The sequence below is a fragment of the Geotrypetes seraphini genome, chromosome 18, assembly GCF_902459505.1.
Source record: "Geotrypetes seraphini chromosome 18, aGeoSer1.1, whole genome shotgun sequence".
Taxonomy (NCBI): Eukaryota; Metazoa; Chordata; class Amphibia; order Gymnophiona; family Dermophiidae; genus Geotrypetes; species Geotrypetes seraphini.
The window spans coordinates 9,165,992-9,186,155 of record NC_047101.1 but is presented as its reverse complement, the minus strand read 5'-3'; the positions used below and the strand labels follow the sequence as shown (position 1 = coordinate 9,186,155).

Here is a 20,164-nt window from a genome sequence, read left to right as displayed (position 1 = left end):
AGGGTGTGCCCAAAGGGATATATGCCCCTTTGGAGCCTCAGAAGAGCAAATGAGGTTTTTTTTGTCTTCTCTCTCTTACATATAAAGTATTTAGGCACGTGCATTTACATCAGCCTTTGGCATGGCATAAATACTCACACCTGAAGTTTGGAGTTCAAATACCAATTTGTGTTAGCATTCTATGACTACTTCAGTGCCTATATGTGCCGTTGTAGAATACTTGCAATTTTGGCACCCTTTCTTGAATCTACCCCTAAATGTAGAATCTGGATCTCCTTTCCATATGCTTGACCTCAAAATACTTACATGAAAAACATAAGAAAATATTTATATCAGCCAATAAACTGACATACTGTATTTATTGCACAAAGGTTCCTTAAAATTAGGAATATACAGTGCACATTTAAAATATTTACAAAACAAGGAAATAAAAGGTATGTACATTTTACACATACAATCTAAATAACTTAGGGAAAGCAGCAATAGTTACAAAACATCTATTACATCTAATAGGCAGGAAGAAGTATGCAAAATCCTGTTTTTTACATTTTGTCATTTGATCTGCACGCTTGAATATACATCTCATCAGTTGATTCCAAAACAAGTGAATCTGAAAGTTTAACATTTATTATTTTATCCTGTAGTTAAGACATTAATGAATGTAGGGGAATATATTACAAAAAGTGTCAGATCAGTTAAGTCTGTGTACCAAGAAATATGTGACAATAAAAAAGCTCTCCATATTACAGTACTAACAAAAATTCATAGTTTGTTGCTGCGAGAAGCATTTTTCCTGGTTTATGTGCCGTATTTTATGTCTGTACCATAAAAGTTAAGTATGCTGACCAACTTATTTTGCATTCCTATCAGTCATCATAATTTTAAAGAAAATGTAAACACACTTCGGGTCTAAAAAGTATTCAGCTATTGAGAGTTGGGGTGAAAAACAGGAACGACTGAACATTGCTGTACTTCAACTGGTAGATGGGAAAGTTGACAATGTCAAGAGTTGAGTAGGTTTCTGGTTACTCAGCCAATTCTCTTTACAAAGATTGTTCTTTTATAACAATCTTGCTATTGGCTATAGAGTCCATTGTGTTCCTATGGACCTTGTGGCATACAGATACCATTAGTAAATGACCCCCTTTAAGCAACTATTCAAAATGGGGGTGGGAGAAGATGGGCTATCAGCAGTTGCTTAGAAAACATTTATACAGAAGCTATCAGTGTATGGATTTTTTCCCCCTTCTGGATTTTAGTGCCCTACTTCCCCCTTTCTGTTGAAAACTAGGATAACAAAGTAAACGAGTTTGATTAAAGAACAGCAAGGCCCATCCAATCTGCAGGGCTATAGCTGCTGCTCGGTACAGATTACCTTTCATGTCTTCTTTGTAGTGCAAATATTTCACTGTTTCAAACTGAGGCACACCTACTAAGGGAATTCATGTGATAAGGTAATACGTTTCCATGAACCAAAGCTCTATAAATAAAACATTCAGAATTTGCTTGTTACTCTTGTAGTAAAAATTTTAAGAACCCAAACCCTAGGGTTAAACATTAATGGGGTATACTTTCTATATACAGTCGTGCTCTCTCTCTCTCAGTACCTGTTTAAAACAGCTATGAAGTGAAACAAAATTGAATCTTCTAAGCCTTCATAAAAATTTAGATGCGATCATTTCATATTGAATTCTAAGTTACAAAATGTTGAATACAAATCTGCAAACCCAGCTAACACTTTCAAAACATGTAATTAAAAAAAAAAAGATTATGTATTTTGTGAAACCAGAATCTCAGTTTTAAATATAGGTAATTGTAAAATTGCCAATAAAATTATCAAAATACCAGTTGAATGAATCAGCAAAGGAAAAGAATACATCGTGCCCAGCTCAACTGAGGTAGTGCAGAATGCTGAGAGATTAATCCATCAACATGTACTAGTAGTTACATCAGATCTAAGATCAATTACCAGCAATGCACAAGAAATGACAAAGGAAAATCAATAAAAAAGGAGCTACTATAGGTTGGTGGTTGGTTTTGTTTTTTTTTTAGAATCAAGTGGCTCCTAACTTCGGGAAATTTACATAGATCACAACACAAACAGGACACAAAAAAAGTGAGAATGTTATAAGATCTCCTTTTGAGTGTACTTTGATTACCCATGCTGAAAAAAAACTTTTTTTTTTTTTCTCTCCAAAATGAGGGAATTCTTCTTGGGGGAGTATTAACAGCTAATCTTTGTACAGAAAATGTTAGAGTTGAGTTTTCATCAGTTATTCCAGAACTCTAAGAGTATGCTGCAGTGTGTGGATTGAGTTCAGATGAAAAAAATAAAGGGGTCCTTTCACTAAGGCGCACTAGCTGTTTTAGTGCATGCTAAATATTATAGTCTATGGACGCGATAGCGTTTCGCGCATCTTAGTAAAAGTACCCCAAAATCTGCAAGTTAGGGGAAAAAGAATGGCACAAAATGCAACTTTGGATACAGTCTATTAAAATACCATCAGTATGGATCACACTGCATAAGAAGCACACACCAGTAACAATTGTTCAGTTTTGAAGCACATCTGTAGAGAAAATCTTAACACACAAATTATACTTTTTTCCTTAGTGTGTGCTAATGGAATTAGCATGCACAAAATGCTAAGCGGCCTATTTTATACCAATGGGCTGCTTAGTATTCATTGTGCACTAATTTCATTCGAATGTGCTAGGAAAAGGGCCCCAAACTTTAACCATGGACGGCTGGCTCTCTGTAAGATAATTCTAAAGTCAATTCTTTCAAATGGATTTGATTCCTTCAAAGTATATAGCTTCTAACATATTAACTCTAAAACATCCTTAAGAGAGAACATTTGTAGAGTGATTTTTGACTTTATTAACTAATTAACAGGTATCTAAGGGTGGCTTTTACAAAGCTATGCTAGCGATTCCTTGTATAGCAAATGCAACTAAACATAGGCATTGAATGGGTTTTGTTGCATTAGCTGCGTGAGAATTGCTAGTGCGGTTCTGTAAATGGAGTCTAAAATGAGCTGGAAAACATTTGGTATAATCCGTACATAGACAAGATGGCAAAACACTTGTCTGAAAATTTTACAAAATCATTATAGAAATTGGTGACAAGTGCTATTACAATTCTATAAAATCTAAGTTTTATTACTTAGCCTGAGCAGTAACAGGGTAAAAATCTTTTTGGCCAGGGCCTTCGTACAGTAATTCCTGGATCTTATTTTGTAATGTTATCTTGATTTAAATGAATATCAGTCCTTGAAATATTAAAAGGAATGTTTCTACTAGATTGGGAAAAAAAAAAAAAAAAAGCCCCTCAACCTCTGCTTTTAATTTAGCTTTTGAATTGAGTCTACCTCTAACAAGGGAGCCAAGATTGGCTACCAACTCAGCACAGGCTTGCCATATTAAGCAAGTTATTTCCAAGGCAATGCTGCCTTTTTCATTTATACAAATATCTGAAAGCAATTTGTATGCAAAATATGTTAACATTCAGTACATCACCAAATTGCAATCGGGGCAAGTCTTACTTAGCTGGAACTTCTACTGTATATCAGATGCTCTCCCAGCAGATTTAAATATTGTACATTAAATTCAACTTTTGCCCTATTAAACACCTGTGCCTTAAAAAGAATACTAGAGGTTACTAAAACTGCTTAGGATGTGATAAACAGAAAGTGCTGCACTTTTAAACACCCCTCCCAGACTCTTCTTAAACATAAAGCTGTTTTCAGTACCATAAGTGAAATAATTTTATTATTTTTTTTTAGAAAAGGCTTTATCATCTTTTTTTAAGTACTATATATTTTTTCTTTTCGGTATGATGGTTCTATACTTTTTCACGGATATATTTACTTGATGAAAAGTGCACATGGCCAGTAGGGAAGCGCCTTCCTGTTAGTTTTGTCTCATGGCAATAGTATCCCTGAATCCCCTGAGAACATATCACTCACAAGCAACCTTGCAGGACACTCTGAAATAGTTAATGGTTTGGTATACATTACAGCAGGACACACCTAGCCAAGTCAGGTTTTCAGGATAGCCACAGTAAATATTCATGAGATAAATTTGCATACAGTTGAGGTAGGGCATGCAATCAATTTCATGCATATTTACATGGCTATCCTGAAAACCTAGCTGGCTAATTGTGTCCTGAGAACCTAGGCTGAGAACCTCTACACTACAGAAACACGGGGGCTACATGTGATTTCTCGGACCACACCGTTGCCAAGACTAACGTATTCTTATACGTTAACTAGACACATGTGTAGAAACAATGGTGCAAATCTAGCACAGCAAAGCAAGTAATAAAGAGAGCTCCGGGTTTATGTTTGTTACTTTCTAGCAACATGTGATCCATACACATAAAATATCTTCCAAACACGATATCTTTCACAAATATTTACACAATACTTTTTCCGGTGAGAAAGGTCCACATTCCGGTTGTTTGATCATTAAAAAAAAGGTGCCACAAAAAAAAAAAAGATAAATAATTATGGGAAGCTGGGCCACTGTCATCCAAAGAATTGGAAACACTGCATTAACTCCAGCCATTTTTCACCCCCCTCTCTGTCTCTGTCCAAATTCTGCTGACACAGTCCAGTCTTGTTATTGAACAATGCAACTGTTATTTTATACTTAAATGTTCTGCATCTTTGCAGAAAATGTCAAAAGCATTAAAAAGACTCTGGCCTTTAACATCTTTGCAGCTGAAGTATCTTCTTGGTTTATGTAGCTAATATAAAAAAATAAGCCTCCAAGGTTTTGCATAATACACAGTTAGAGATCAGCTGTGGTAATGGTAGCAAATGAAGAGTAATTTGCTTTGACCAGGGGAGTTAAAAAGTATATGCAGTGCTTCTGTCTTCCCATTCACTTCGCTCGCACACAGAGGGTATTTTTTTCCTTTTTACCTTGTGCCATTTTAAAGAAGAATCTGAGCAACATATGGAGAATGAGTGCTTGCTACAGCTGCCAATAGAGGGAGATCGCTGGATTCAATTCTAAAACATAATGAGATAAACACATTTAAGTCCATTAACCCACACAATGACATTGCAGATAAACATCAAGAGCACTTCTAAGAAAGCTGATCTTGTCCTTCTGAGCCATTGGTTTTCAGATCAAAATGTCTACATTCCTGATAGACGTGGGGAAAAATTTGTCCCTGCAAACTCTGTCTGATCCCATCCACAAAAGTTTTGATTACAGTAGTTATGATTTTATATTGAAATGGTGTTAGGCCAAAGAGTGCAATTAGGGCAACTGCCCCCTGGCTAGAGAAAGCTCTAAGCCTGCTGGAAGCTAAAGGCGGCAAGGGCTAGTAATGGACTTTGGGGTCCCTCTTCCAAATTTCTGCCCTGGGCCCTACCTACATCTCAGACCAGCAATAGCAGGATAAACATTTCAGTTCTCATATTTTCTAATCATAAAAAATAAAATAAAATTTTTCTACATTTCGTTGTCTGGTCATTTTATTTTTCAAGTCATGTTGGTCCCAGACTCTGGTTTCTGTTTCCCTCTGTTTTCTCTTAACTCACTCACCAGGGTCTCCTGCTCATTTGATATTTTTTCTTCTCTGTGCTCACCATCCATCTTCCATCTTTGTATACCTATCTTTTCCTTCTCTGGGTCCCCTATACTTTCCTGTCCAGTATCTCCCCTGTGTCCATCTCCCTGTATTTATCATCACTACTCTACGTCCTGCATTACTGCCTTGTGTCCCTATTCTCTCCCACATCTTGCACTTTCCCTCTGTGTCCATATACCCCCTCCCATGTCTGACATTTCTCCCCTCTGTCCATATACTATTCTTCTATGCAGCATATCCCTTTGTATCCCTGTCCCTATTCTCAACTCCATGCCCATTATTTTCCCCTATGTTTCTGATAACTCCCTGTGTCTCTCCCTCTTCCTTCATCTGCTTAGTATGGCATCTTTTTCCCTTCTCTTCCCCTTCAGCCCTTCCCCCAACAAGTCCAGCACCTCTCTACCTTCCCTCCAGCAGCCCCCCTTCCACAGGTGCAGCAGCTCTTCCCCTTCCCTCCAGCTCCCCCTCCTGCAGATCATGTAGCTCTCTCTTTTCCCTTTAGTTCCACCCCATCATGTGTCCCTTCCTCCAGCCCCAACACCCCCTCCTGTGCCCTTTCCTCCAGCCCTTCATCTGTGCCTTTTCCTTCTGCCCCACATCTACTTTGCTGACAGCTCCAGCTCCCCCCTTGCTGGTCCGGTGGGTTCATCCCCTCTCCCTCGTGGGTCCAGCAGATTCAGCCGGCTTCCTTCCCTCCCTGTTGCTGGCATATACCTTGAAGAGTGAGCCAATCGACGGTGCTCACAGTGATCAATCGGACAGGAGAGATGGGGGATTATGACAAACCTCTGCACAAATCATTCGCATGCAGAATTTTTAGTACATCAATAGCTCTTTTGAAATCGGCCAAAAATCAGATCGGACCTACACGGTCTTCCGATCCTGTTTAGTGCATCTAACTATGAGAGACTGTATGGCTGATAACTTTATTGTCTTAAAGAAAATACTAAGGGGTATTCGGTGTTAATGCTATCATTAGCTTGGTCTTCTTACCAACATTCATTTTGCTTTCAATTAGTAAGAGATCTCTCAGCTTTCAGTTACGTTATTCATAAGTATACATGTGGTGTCAACTCCTGTTCTAGCAAACTCCAACAGCTGCTAGTCTGCAGGCTTGTGGTACTCAATCTGAAGTTTAGGTCAAGGACAGCATATAAAGGAATTAGCTGAATAAAACACTTAAGATAAATACACCTGAGAATATATCCCACACATAAAAGATGTATATTTGAGGCCTTACCCCAGCACCATGCTCAGCTCCTTGACATGAACTCGTGTCTGGCCCTTAAGGTATTCAGAAAGCATTCTGCTTTTGAAATATAGCTCTTGCAAGCGATCTTCCAGGTGCATAATGCACTGTGAAAAGACATTACATATCAACATTCATCCTTCTCAGAACTACAAACAACTCCATCTAAACAGCACCTCGCCTATCTGCCAAATGTGTTACTTCTGCCCCCACAATATTTACTTATTTATAAATATTTATATTCTGCCTATCTTAACATCGTAAGCAGATTATCAATCAAGTATTATCTGCACTTTTGCACTGAAAAATGAGAATTATGAGACAGAATTATTCAAATCAAGACACCTGAAATGCCTTTCAGAGAATGAAGTACATATGATTAATGCTTATAAATATTATTACAGAAGCTAGTTGACAGCTGGTAAAATTCAGAAGATTCTTCCACATAACTCCAAAACTCCCCCCCCATCTTCCCATTCTCACCACCCTACCAAACCAACCACTGATGGCTAGAATATGGGTCACTGTCACATCCGTTATTGTAGTGATTTTTAAAAAGCAAGTCATTCTCCCAAAAATGCTCATGCAAATGAGGTTGGTGGAGAGTAGTGAAGATTCGCTAAATTTGCATGTGCATATCACTGGTGATAGCGATGGACACATGCACAGAATAAATGCAAAACAACCAAAAAAAAAATCCCCACTGGTTTAGCGTGCACGTTAAAGGCAGGTTTTAGTTTTAAGAATCTGGCCCTCTCCATTCCAACCTCATCGCTCATCCTCTGTTTCACATGCTTGTGGAGTTCACAGGCTCCATCCACCAGTTGGTACAGTCCAATACCAGCTACTGACACAGAGCTGCAGCCTCTGTGACCACAAGAGTCTTGCAGAAAGGTGACAGAACAGATTATACAGACTCATTGTGGAAAATAACTGCAGAAATGACAACTTATGTAATTTCTAGTAGATACTTATGTTGAATTTTGCAATTCGATATAAGGAGAAGCTGATGTCTATTCAAATTTCTGCTTTTATGTATTTCCTTTATAATATTTTAACAGTTGGACCTAGTTCAATCAAACTTTGTGGGGAAACACTAGAGTCTAGTGACTAGACCATTTTCATAATTAAACTCAGAGGGGGGTGGGTATGGGAGGAAGGCACATTTAATAATTTTGCCATAGGAAATGCACCAACACTTGAACCACGGCTAGTAATAAGGCTGCTTCTCCATGTTGATTATTTGAATTGTCCTCTCCAGAAAGTGATTTCAAAACAAACTTCAAATGGCCTTCTGGCCTGACCAGTTACACTAACTTTAATAATAATTCAGAATTTGATAATACGTACAAAGTTTGGAGATAAATTGTGCTTATACAGCTGAAGAGTGGAATGCAGCAAATTGGAGACAAGACTTGAGACTAGCACCTCTTTCCCCAACTTATTATCTGTTATCCGTCGCTGGCTACTGGCCACCTGTACTGCCCACTTATCCACATCTGCGAGAATGCAGACAGCTTCTGCAATAGGTTCATCCAATACTGGATGCTAAGGGAGAAAGAGAAGAGAAATACAGAAAACTATTATTGTAGTTAAGGAAATAATAAAAATTTACACAAGTACTTCTGAGCATTGTATATTCAAGGATTGTAAGTTAATTTTATACACAAACTGTAAAAATCAATAATTTTTTTTTTTTTAAATACACCTTTATCAGCATGCAGTCTCCCCTTCCTGAAAACCTGGGAAGGGAAATCTGACCCTGTGTGCTTTTTCCCCTCCACAACAATCGCGGGAGGAGAGATGCCCAGTCTCTCCTGCACACACCCCCAACCCCACCACAATCTTTGCCGGCATAGGAGGGGCCTAAGGGATCTGGCAAACTGGAATCTTAGGCCACTCCCTGTGCATCCCAGAATGTACTGGGAGATGAGCCTAAGATTCCAGTTGGCCCAGGTGCCTAAGGCCGAGGGGCTTTAAGCGCCTATGCCAATCAGGCCCCTCCCCGGTGCATCTCAAGATGCACTGGGAAGGGGCAGGCACGCCATTCCAGCGAAGGCAGGCATGCTGGCTGGACACAGGCAGGAGCTGTCCAGCCGGCCAACTAAACCAGGTTAGGAGGAGGGTCCTGGTAGGGGTGAACTTTTGGGGGTGGGTGTCTGCAGGAGGGACTGGGCATCCCACCTTCTGGTGAACTTTGGGGGGGTGGTGGTTGCGGGTGTTGGCAGGAAGGACTGGGCATCCCTCCTGCCACAATCATTAGTGGGGGTTCGCAGTGGGTGTCGGCAGGAGAGATTGGGTATCTCTCCTGCCGGTGAAGAGTGTGTGTGTGGGGGGGGATTTGGGGGGTATTCACGGGTGTTGGCAGGAGAGATTGGGCATCAGTTGAATATTTGTCTCTATTTACATGTTTGAATACCACACAATCTTTCTAGTATGATCACCAGTATCTAACAAAAATTTGTTTCAATAAGCCTCAATGAGTCAGATCCAGCTTTGTACAAAGAGAAACCAAACGAGTATCTGATGCACACAGTGAGTAGTACCATAGTGCAAGACTTTTTACACCTGCCATAGGGACAGCCAGAGCCAGTTGAAACCCAGTATATATGCAGCTTTCTCATGAGTATGCATTGTGGACATCCTAAAAGCCTACTGGCTGAGGGTCCGCTGCAAAGTTTTGGGAAGCTCCAACATAGTAGAAATTTAATCTTGGCTCCAAGATTTCTAGTTTTTAGGCTACAGCATTAGGTGAATTAGCCTTCCTCAGAAGTATTATAATTACCTACCTGCACTGCATGTGACAAATCAGACATCAAACAATGTCTTAATTTCTCATCATTTCCAATCCCCTGCAAAACAAAATCGGGCACGTAGGACGAGCAATAGCCAGCTAGCAGGGATCTTCCAAAATTGGCAATACCGGGTTTGACAGAATTCATCTCAACTAATTTTGACCTGCCAGAAAGGTAGAAAAATGTAAGCAATTGGGTACAGATTTCCATCAAGATGACAGATGTTGGAAGTATCCCAACCTTGCACATCCAACACAATGACTCTGAACAGGATAAGCACACAAGCTAGTGGACCGATATATCACACCATTTCAAAAAAGGCCAAGCGTATCATAAAGTAAAAGGTTATTAGTAGTTAATTTCTTAAACATGGAAAAGCATGACCAGAAGTATTTGAACACAACTGCAACAGAAATCATTCTTTCTGAACACATTTTATTTATGTATTTATTTTTTAGTCTACTCGAAGGGAAGGCAGACTTATGAGGTACCTGTGTATTCTCTTAATAACTTTTGTATCTGATGCCCAATGCACACCAAATATTCAAAACATATCAGGGGGTCAAGATATTCTGACTAGGATTTGTTTGTCTGTTTTTAAGATCCATGCATATGTGCTGACAAAAGACAAGCATGTTCTTCCCAGAAAGAAGGCTCGATTAGTTCTGAAGGAAACTTCTCTGTATGGTTTGTAATGCCTGCTAGTTAACAAAACAGGGCATTAAACCATTGGTGGTAGTCCTCATCCAATCGGCAACAAAGAATATTAACATTTCCGTCGGACATACAATTCAGTAAACACAACAGAAATAAAATATGTTTGAACATTTGTATAATGCAAAACAATAAGAATACAAATGTAACCATATTTAGATAAATCCTTCTCTCTACAGATTGTATGATACAAAATCTTCAGAGGAATGCTGGGCCCGCTTTTCAGTGTCGATGGCCTTATTAAGTGTCAGCATTTAATGTGTATATTCAGCAGCACTGAACATGTGCTATCTGTTTAGGTCTGCAGTTAGACAGGCTTATCCAGAGAGCAAGCAGTTGTATTACAATTCTATGGATAATGTTCATAGCCCACTCTTGCTTGACCTCCATAGTATATGAACAGTAAGTTGATTAAGATGGATTTTTGGTCCAATATTCCCCATATAGTGGCCAAAAATTCATGGATAAGCAACTTATATATTCACCAGCTGCCAGTGAACACAACTTGTTTTGAACGTCAGTCCCCATTATTCCTTATAACATTTGATTTAGTTTATGCAAAGGCTATTCTGGGGAAAAGAGAAATCTGTGGCAATCGTCTTCAATTCCATCACACAAATTTAGTAAACATTTTTAAAATGATATATGTATTATGGAATTCACAAATACATTTCCACAATTATCAGATTAAATGTATTTAATATTAATGTTTTATGATAAAACAGCTCAAATCTCCATAGAACAATCCCTCTGGGTTATCACAATTTCATCACTGCCCTTTATTTTATAGTCCATATAAAATCCCCCCCCCCCACCCCCACAATTAAAACTCCAAGTGAACTTATCTGACTGACTCATCTCACTGTTGGTCCAAAAAACACAGAATCATACTTTTTTTTTCAATATTTAATTATGTATGGAATGAAAATATATTTTCTCCGATTTGTTTTGAATGTGTTACTTAGTAACTTCATTGCATGTCCACTACTTTTTGTACTTTTTTTTTTTTTTTAAAAGAGTAAACAATTTATTTACATCTATCCCATTCCACTCGAATTATTGAGGTCAGAGGGAGGAATGAAGTTAACAGCAACTAGAGAATTGGGAGTGCATTATGAAGCAACAAAAGCAAAAATGTTTTCGATTGGTGGTGTGAATCTATGGAATGCCCTTCCAGGTCATCTAAGACTATGCACCGACTGTGGCACTTTTAAGAGACTGCTAAAATCAGTTATTTGTTGATGCTTATATGTAATGTATGGCAGGTAGACAGCTTAATGCTGTATCTGGCAACTATGTAGTACGTCTTGCATAGTGGTTAGGCAGAGCTAGAGAATGACACGGGGAAAAAATTTGTCCCCATCTCCGCCTCGTCCCCGCAAACCATCTGATCTCATTCACACAAGCCTTGAATAGTTTTATACTGAACTTATTTACTTAAAGTATAAAAAGAAACAATATTCTGTACAATTGCCATTTTATAAATCAAAGTTCTGGCTGCTGAACTAGAGAAAGAGATGTTCAGCTGGCAGGGCTTTGTTTATAAATTTTTATCAACACAACTAATATACTACTTTATCCTAAAGCAAAAAAAAAAAAACCAAAAACACAATAAAACAAATAGAATTTTTTTTCTACCTTTGTTATCTGGTTTCTGCTTTCCTCATTTTCTCCTCATTCAATTCCTTCCATCTACTGTCTGTCTTCTCTCTGCCTCTTCCATTTTCTCTGTTACTGTGCCTCCCCCCCCCCCCCCCCCTTTGGTCTGGCATCCCTGTTTTCTTCCCTTCCAGCATCTTCTCCCCACTCTCTGTTCTCCATTTCCCTCCAGCGTCTTCTCCCCACTCTCTGTTCCCCATTTCCCTTCAGCGTCTTCTCCCCACTCTCTGTTCCCTATTTCCCTTCAGTGTCTGTTCCTTTCCACCCCCTTTCCTCTCTCCACCCCCCTTCAGCACCCCTCGCGCGGTCCGTGCATCTCCCTCCCTTACCTTTGTGGCACATTTTAATTTAATTTGTTCAAGCAGCCTGAGCCTGAAGTCGCGTGCATCTCCTCTGACAGAACCGGAAGTTGCATCACAGAAGAAGCTTTCGCAGAAGCATGCAACTTCAGGCTCAGGCTGCTTGAACAAATTAAATTAAAAAGCGCCACAAAGGGAAGGGGGGGAGGAAGATAGATGTGGTGGTGATCGGTAGGTAGGAAGGAGGGAGGGGGCTGCATGCGATTGGTGACTGCGCGTGTTCCCTCCTTTAACTGCGGAGATAAGGCCATTTACCGCTCCACAGGGTGGTGAATGGCCTTGTCCCCATACTCGTGGTGAGCACTTTCTTTTTTCACACCATTTTGGCGGGTTACCCGCGGCTAACAGCCACCGTGTCATTCTCTAGGTACAGCATGATCAGACAATATCTATGTATTATGTGGTGTTATTGTTCTATAATATGTTTGTTTGTTTTTGGAAACCACTTAGATTTAAACAGTATATTAATTTTTAAAATAAATATGAGCCCTAACCAATTTAGTCTTTCCCATAAGGAAGCTGTTTCATCCCTTTTACAGTTAGTTTATTTGATATGCCACATTTCTTAACAATTGTAGTCAATTTTAGCATTTTGGTCACCTTTCTCTATACCTTTTCTGGTTTCAGGTATGCGTTTCTTTTCAGATGTGGGAGATATGGAGGCCACTTATTTAAGTGTAGACTAGCAATTGAAAACTCTTACCCTGGAAAAGGTATTTCATCTTCTTCTGTCCAGTCATCTTGTCCTCCCCCATAGTAGATGATACCTGGTCTGGTTGGATCATGACCAGTGTCTTCACTTTCACTGTCACCAAGGGCACTGTCCGAGCTTTCATTTCTCGGAATGTCCCATTCAGTTCCTATGGCAACCTTTTTCTCCAAGTTCTCTTTATCCCCATGGGGGACAATAATAGAGATTTCATCTCTTTGGTCCTGCTCAGCATAACAGTTTCTGCATAAACCTTGAGGAACAGAGTCCATAAATTTACAAAACCCACTGGACAATTTACTGGTCTTTAGCCTATTACAACAGTCTAATCTTTCATTAGCATATGAAATGTCTTTATGGGTTGCCATTGGAATATCATCAATAGTCCTAGTTTCCACAGAACCATTCTCAGTAAAATACTCTTCAAACAAACTGTTGCATTCGAGGCTTAAGCAATCTTGAAGTTTGCTGGCCACTCTGGGGATTGTTTCTTTTGTCTCACAGTCATTGATTTGGTCCTCAGTTCTTTTTGTTTCACAAGCTTGCTCAGCAGTTGCATCTTTCTCCACCACTGGCATCATATGATGCTTACTAATTTGTTCTACGACTGCCTGACTTCTGGTTTCTGTATCAGAGTCTGGCGACATGGAGTCACCAATCTGAAAAGTCACCTTTGTCTGAGGCTGGCCTGCAACACAGGGAACTGCAGCCGACAAGAGCTTATCCGGAGGCTTCTTTTCCACAGCAACACCATTTGGTCTCAGTTTATTAGCCAAGTTACCACCATCTTGAGACTCCTCATTGTTCCTCACTCCTGATAGTTCTAGAATGGATTCCACCAAACTGCATTTATCTGCTGAAGCCGACATCGTGGGAAGCACTGTTTCTAGCCTAGTATCCAGACATGGTCCTGATTTATCTTTGCATGGCTTCACGTCAACAGTATTTTCTTGGCAGGTGACAGAAGATGGGTTACATTCCGCAGAACGAGGTTCAGTCAGCTTTTCTACTGTGCTTTGGATTTCTTCAGTCTCTGTTCTTGAACTCTCTTCTATATCTTGCCCAATATTAAGAGGGCAATTGCAGCATCTACAGTTACCATTCGGCGTTCTGATTTCTTCTAGTTCTCTGAACAAGCAACTGTTATTCTTGTGCATTGTGATAAGCACATACTCAGAATCCTCTACTTCGCCTTTTTTCAGAGTGGTAGTAACAACAGTCCCAGGCATAACGATAGCTTCATCCTCTCCGTTCTCCAAAAGATGGGTTTCCTGTAGCTCAGAGCACCTGATGAAGTAGGTAAGAAAATAAAGTATCCGCTGGACAAGGTCTTGCCTTTTGCCAATAACCACTGTTCTTGATAACCTGACTGGAGATCCTATTGCTCCATATAAGTCTCCTAAAATACAGAAAATAAAGTGTAAGTTCAATGTGTTTTAAAATTTGACAGTTAGTGTAATTTGTTTGCTGGGCCGAGTCTTTAGCGGGCAGAATAAAAATAAATTTATGAAAATCAACATCCAGATTGTAATACAAATTGAGAAAAAGGAAATACAAATAAAATATCAGACTTAAAACCACACTTTCTAGTCTCAAGATTAAGGCTAGTTAAGTTCAGGAACATTAAAAACTAAGTGGCCTTCAGTGCAGAGCTAAACCTGTGTAAGGAAAAAGGGAAGACTATCTGAGACTGGGTTTTTTTTTGTTTTTGTTTTTTTTACAAAATAGGGATTTTCACTTGTTTCCCAGAGCTCCGGATAGCTTCTCTGTACTTGAGTTCAAATTCTGCACCAAGATGAATTTGTTAATAGGCTTTTTACTATTTTATGCTTTCTTAAAACAATTTAAAAAGCATAAAATGGCCTACTTAAAGTAACTTGGTTCTTCAAAATATTTTGAATGTGTACCATAACACGCCATATTTTAAAAAATAAAAGTGATGCAGTTAATACATCACATTTTCACAGAAACATACAAACCCAGAAAATGATGGCAGATATAGACAAATTAGCTCATCCAGTCTGCTGATCCACACCGACTACTAATCTCTACTATCCTTCCCTCTCCCTTAAAGAGGCTCTATGCTTGTCCTATGCTTACTTGAATTCAGAAATACCTATCTAAAGAAGGATATAATACTACTGGAGAAGGTGCAGAGGCGAGCGATGAAGCTAGTAAAAGGTATGGAGAATTTGAGCTACAAAGATCGCCTCAGAAAACTGGGACTTTTCACCCTCGAGAAGAGGAGACTGCGAGGGGATCTGATCGAGACTTTTAAAATACTGAAAGGATTCGACAAAATAGAACAGGAAACACCTTTATTCACATTGTCGAAGGTGACTCGGACAAGAGGTCATGGACTGAAGCTGTGGGGAGACAGGGCCAGGACAAATGTCAGAAAATTCTGCTTCACACAGCGAGTGGTGAATGCCTGGAACGCTCTCCCGGAAGAGGTTGTGGAGGAAACCACCATTCCAGGATTTAAGGGCAAGTTGGATGCATATCTTCTTGAAAGACACATTGAGTAACTAAGGTATTCGCCAGGGTAGACCTGGCTGGGCCTCCGCGTGTGCGGATCGCCGGACTAGATGGACCCATGGTCTGATCCGGTGCAGGCATTTCTTATGTTTCTTATTTCTAGATGCAATCACCACCTCCACTGGGAGGACTTTCCACACATCAACTACACTTTCTGTTAAAAAAAAAAAAAAGGTTACTCCTGAGTCTATTTCTTTTCACCTTCATCCTATGCTCCCTCATTACAGAACTTCCTATCATTTGAAACAGATTTGCCATGGAGGTATTTAAATGTGTCTACCATATCTTTCCTCTCCTACCTTTCTTCCAAGTATTCATAGTGAGATCTAAATCTGTCCCCCATAAGCTTTATGATTAAAAACAGACATTTTAGTAGCCATCCTCTGGACTGACTCCATCCTGTTTCTCCAGATTTGTAAAGCACTCTTATTATAATGACAGGTATATAAAGTCAATAAATCTAATCACATCAAATTGTACACAGTACTCTAAATGAAGCCACACCAGAGACTTTACACAGATGCACTATTCACCTCCTTTTTCCTGCTAGTTATTTCTATCCTTATGCACCCAAATCATAGTAACATAGTAGATGACGGCAGATAAAGACCCGAATGGTCCATCCAGTCTGCCCAACCTGATTCAATTTAAATTTTTTTTTTTTTTTCTTCTTAGCTATTTCTGGGCAAGAATCCAAAGCTTTACCCGGTACTATGCTTGGGTTCCAACTGCCGAAATCTCTGTTAAGACTTACTCCAGCCCATCTACACCCTCCCAGCCATTGAAGCCTTCCCCTGCCCATCCTCCACCAAACGGCCATACCCAGACACAGATCGTGCAAGTCTGCCCAGTAACTGGCCTAGTTCAATATTTAATATTATTTTCTGATTCTAAATCTTCTGTGTTCATCCCACGCTTCTTTGAACTCAGTCACAGTTTTACTCTCCACCACCTCTCTCGGGAGCGCATTCCAGGCATCCACCACCCTCTCCGTAAAGTAGAATTTCCTAACATTGCCCCTGAATCTACCACCCCTCAACCTCAAATTATGTCCTCTGGTTTTACCATTTTCCTTTCTCTGGAAAAGATTTTGTTCTACGTTAATACCCTTTAAGTATTTGAACGTCTGAATCATATCTCCCCTGTCTCTCCTTTCCTCTAGGGTATACATATTCAGGGCTTCCAGTCTCTCCTCATACGTCTTCTGGCGCAAGCCTCCTATCATTTTCGTCGCCCTCCTCTGGACCGCCTCAAGTCTTCTTACGTCTTTCGCCAGATACGGTCTCCAAAACTGAACACAATACTCCAAGTGGGGCCTCACCAATGACCTGTACAGGGGCATCAACACCTTCTTCCTTCTACTGACTACGCCTCTCTTTATACAGCCCAGAATCCTTCTGGCAGCAGCCACTGCCTTGTCACACTGTTTTTTCGCCTTTAGATCTTCGGACACTATCACCCCAAGGTCCCTCTCCCCTCATCCTTCTAGCTTTTGCTGTTGCCTTTTCTGTTTGGCCACCTCAAGATCATTAGATCACCCCGAAGCCCTTTTCTTTTGTGTGCAGAAACACTTCACCCTTATACTGTATCACTCGCTTGGGTTTTTGAAGCTCGTTTGTGTCAATTTTATAGATATGAGAGAATGAATTCTGAACAACTGGGACATAATAAAAAATTTAAAGAAACTTGGGGTCCATTAGCAAAATTTGTAAAAACTAATTAATCAAGTAAGCCTTTGATTCCTAAACTAAACTAAACCTTAGGTTTGTATACCGCACCATCTTCGCAAGCGCAGAGCTCGGCACGGTTTACAGAGGTTGAGAGGAAAGGAACTACAAAGATGGATATAGGAGAGGGACTGAGAAGATTGAGAGGGACAGGGTACTAGAGAACGGGGGGGTGATTAGATTTTTAAAAAGAGCCAAGTTTTCAGGTGTTTACGGAAGGATTGGAAGGAGCTAGCATTTCTGAGTGGGGATGAGAGGTTGTTCCAGAGTTCTGTGGTTCTAAAGGGGAGGGATGTTCCAAGTTTTCCTGCGCGGGATATACCTTTTGTAGATGGGAAAGATAGTTTCAGTTTTTTGGAGGATCTAGAGGAGAGTGGGTTAGAGGAATTCCAAAGGAGTGGGATAACGGGGGGAAGGATGCCATGTAGAATCTTGAAGGCTAAGCAGGCACATTTATAGAGGACTCTGGAGTATACTGGGAGCCAGTGAAGCTTGGAGAGGAGTGGGGAGACGTGATCAAACTTGCCTTTTGCGAAAATAAGCTTGACCGCGGCGTTCTGAATTAGCTGAAGTCTATGGAGGTTTTTCTTAGTTAGGCTTATATAGATGGAGTTGCAGTAGTCCAGTCTAGAGAGGATGGTGGATTGAACGAGGATGGCGAAATGAGAATGATGAAAGCAGGATCTTACTTTCCTCAACATATGGAGGCTAAAGAAGCATTTTTTTACCAGGGAGTTGAGGTGATCATTGAAGGAGAGAGAGGAGTCTAAGATGATGCCTAGGACTTTGCTTGAAAACTCAAGCTGGAGAGTGGGGCCGGAAGATAGTGGGATGGAGGTGGGTAAATGATCTGAAATAGGGCCAAGCCAAAGTAGTTTTGTTTTGGACTCATTTAGTTTCATTTGTACAGATTGGGCCCAGGATTGGAGGTTCGTAATACATGAGGATATGTTTTCAGTGAGGTTAGAGAGGTTCGAGTCGGTCTCGAGGAGGATGAGGATGTCGTTGGCGTAGGAGTAGAGAGTTTCTAGGGGGGATAGATGAAGGAGTTTCAGAGAGGACATGTATATGTTGAAAAGGATAGGGGAGAGGGGTGAGCCTTGCGGGACTCCACATTTCGGCTTCCAGGGGGGGATGAGGTACAGTTTGTGTTAACGGTGTAGGAGCGGAAGCGTAGGAAATTTGAGAACCAATCTAGGACAGTGGAGCTTATGCCTATTTCGGAGAGTTGGAAGATTCCTAATTGATCTTTACGCACATCCAGGGAGGGGGGGGATGTAAGTGCTGATTATTGTATTAATTGACTATATATTCTTTGCACTTTTGTATTTGATTTGAAAATTAATAAAGAATTATAAAAAACCCCACCAACTTTGTATAAAAGCAGTTTTACACAAAGGGTTCTTCCAAGTTTATTTAAAACTTACTATACCATTGATCGGCTAAGAGCCATCTGAGCGGTATACAATCTAAAACCACATATATGCAAAAGTAGTACACACACAGGAAGTGTACCCTTCCTATTACACAATCTGCATACAGGTATTTCCAGGGGAATAGTTTGGGCATAATAGTGTAAGCTTGTGATGTACATACATATTTTATTAAATAAATGGGTACATCTGTAGAGTGAATGCATGCATTTACACCTGTTTTCCAGAGTAAGTATAATTAAGCGTTGCCATTTGTACACTATAAAGGCAAATAGGCTTAAAATACATTTTTTATATTTCTCACTTAACTGTTCTAAAATCAAGCCAATATATTATTAGTTCATCAAAATTACAAACGCTGGCTTTATTTTTTTTGTGCAGAGAAATTGTGTATATTAATATATTTTGTACACAGTTTATGATATTAACTGATATTCCAAGAAAAGGCAAAATTCTATTAGATAATGCACATTATGAGCCATTCAGAAATATTGGTGAAATGTGCTTTGCATGCTGACACCTGTTTGAGTATATGCAAACCATAATAGCCAGAAGATGGCAGTAATGTCTGCTCCATAACTTCCAACTCGTCACACCCAATCGTTACATAACACAATGCAGCACTGTATAACATTTCTGCCTATGTTAAGCTGATGATAGCAGGATATAAAATCTATCATGGGCTTCAGCAATGCAACTTGGGCTTCCAGTTTAACTGGAACTATTAGGTTATGGCATCATACGCCTTCATGCACAATATTTTTTTTTGGGGGGGGGTTCAACCATACCTCCTCATTTTATTAGCCCCTTCCCCAAATCACTGCAACAAGAGTCATCAGACTAAGGCATAAACCATAAAGCTTGGCTCTTAAGAACCCTATAGCTGTTCATTAAGTATTGCTGTTTTTACAAGACTAGACACTCATCTCCAAGGGCTATGAGAGCAGCTTCAACAGCACCTCCAATACAGGCAGTCCCTGGGTTAAGAACATCCGATTTATGTCGGACTCGTACTTATGAATTGGGGTCTGCTTCTCCCTTCTATGTTCCAACACAACCCTCTTCCTCCCTCCTGTGTCCGAACGTGCCCCAAGCAGTCCCCTCCCTCTGCTCTGTCCCCCAAACTCATGCATCCCTCCCTCCCATGGGTGTTTATGTTCTCTGGCCGGCTCCCTCCTCCCAGCCGCACTTCTCTTCACAAAGCTGCGAACAGCAGCTTCTGCTCGCTCCCTGTAGCTGACCCATAAGCCTTCCCTCTGCTGAAAGAGGGAAAGCTTCTGGGTCAGCCATAGGCCGCATATGTAGGAACCGTGGCCACAGCTTTGTGAATAGAAGTGTGACTGGGTGGAAGGAAATGGCCAGAACAACAGTGTGTACCA

General features: G+C 40.2%; 1 protein-coding gene across 4 annotated transcripts in view; it reads right to left on the bottom strand.

Moving 5' to 3' along the window:
* Positions 1 to 340: 340 nt before the first annotated feature.
* FNIP1 (folliculin interacting protein 1) overlaps positions 341 to 20,164 on the bottom strand; it is a 110,306-nt gene continuing 90,482 nt past the window's right edge. For all 4 annotated transcript variants that reach the window (XM_033926962.1, XM_033926964.1, XM_033926961.1 and 1 more), the window contains 5 exons: positions 13,082 to 14,486; positions 9,641 to 9,809; positions 8,202 to 8,399; positions 6,843 to 6,958; positions 341 to 5,015 (listed from right to left, as the gene is read on the bottom strand). In XM_033926962.1, the coding sequence (XP_033782853.1) occupies positions 4,937 to 5,015; positions 6,843 to 6,958; positions 8,202 to 8,399; positions 9,641 to 9,809; positions 13,082 to 14,486 (1,967 nt within the window). In that variant the 3' untranslated portion in view covers positions 341 to 4,936. The remainder of the gene's footprint in view (positions 5,016 to 6,842; positions 6,959 to 8,201; positions 8,400 to 9,640; positions 9,810 to 13,081; positions 14,487 to 20,164) is intronic.